We start from the raw sequence: 864 nt of genomic DNA on the forward strand, positions 1-864 counted from the left end.
CGGCGTAGTACGCGAAAATGAACAACTAACGCAGAGCAGTAATGATAACGCTGTAACGACCCGCTGGGCGGGGTCGTCTGGTTCGCTTCCTCCGGGTCCGCTCCAGTTCGCCCGTTATCACTCTTGGCCGGCTCGTCTTCGCTCGCGCGGTCTCGTCTTCGTGTATCCATCTTCCACGTTCGTATCGTCGCACCACTCGCACTCCACGCTCGTCCACTTACTAACCGCCGGATGGTCTTCGCCGCTCTAATATATATAAGTATTTCGCCGCAGGGGGCACCGGGGTGGGTCAACTGAAATTTGATCACTCCATTGTCTTGCTGACAGTCCTCCGGCTTGCGGCCCTTGTATAAATCACCGGCTTGTTGCGCGGCGGCTTTGATCCGCTGCCCCGACGGACCATCAGCGACCGGCGGATCCTTGTGTGTCGACCGAACGACACGCCGTACACTCTGGTTGTTACACTACTGCCCCCCTTTATTACGAGAACGTCCCGTGCTCGTACCTCGGATCATGTTTATATTTTCCTACATAATTCGAGTTTTAAGATACATTCACCTTACAGTAGACATTAATGATTTTCAAGTTCTGTAATATTACCAATGATAAAACGAACTGCAAGTGGGTAGTAATTGTCGATTTTAATATGTAACAGGCTGTATTACAACTGCTGTGCAGTGAAGCTGAAATTCTCGTCACTGCAGTCATACGATCATAATTATTTTCTGTGGAATAACAAGTCATACGTGCCGAAGATCCCTGCAGGAAAAGGCATTCAAGATGGTGAATAACGAATGATTGATCATGCTTTTGGTGGTGAAGTAAAATGAAATGATTAACATGGCTTTGACATGTCAGCTGCTG

The 864-nt window shown here is 48.6% G+C and overlaps 1 protein-coding gene across 1 annotated transcript; it reads right to left on the reverse strand.

The window, feature by feature from the left end:
• Positions 1-30: 30 nt before the first annotated feature.
• Positions 31-708, reverse strand: Tsp_14135 (conserved hypothetical protein; the record flags this gene model as incomplete). Its single annotated transcript, XM_003367084.1, has 2 exons — positions 601-708; positions 31-452 (listed from the first exon to the last, which is right to left on the reverse strand). Coding segments are annotated over exons 1-2 (530 nt in total), but the record flags the coding sequence as incomplete, so codon positions are not given.
• Positions 709-864: the final 156 nt, after the last annotated feature.

This window comes from Trichinella spiralis (genome assembly GCF_000181795.1).
Source record: "Trichinella spiralis strain ISS 195 chromosome Unknown Scfld4858, whole genome shotgun sequence".
Taxonomy (NCBI): domain Eukaryota; kingdom Metazoa; phylum Nematoda; class Enoplea; order Trichinellida; family Trichinellidae; genus Trichinella; species Trichinella spiralis.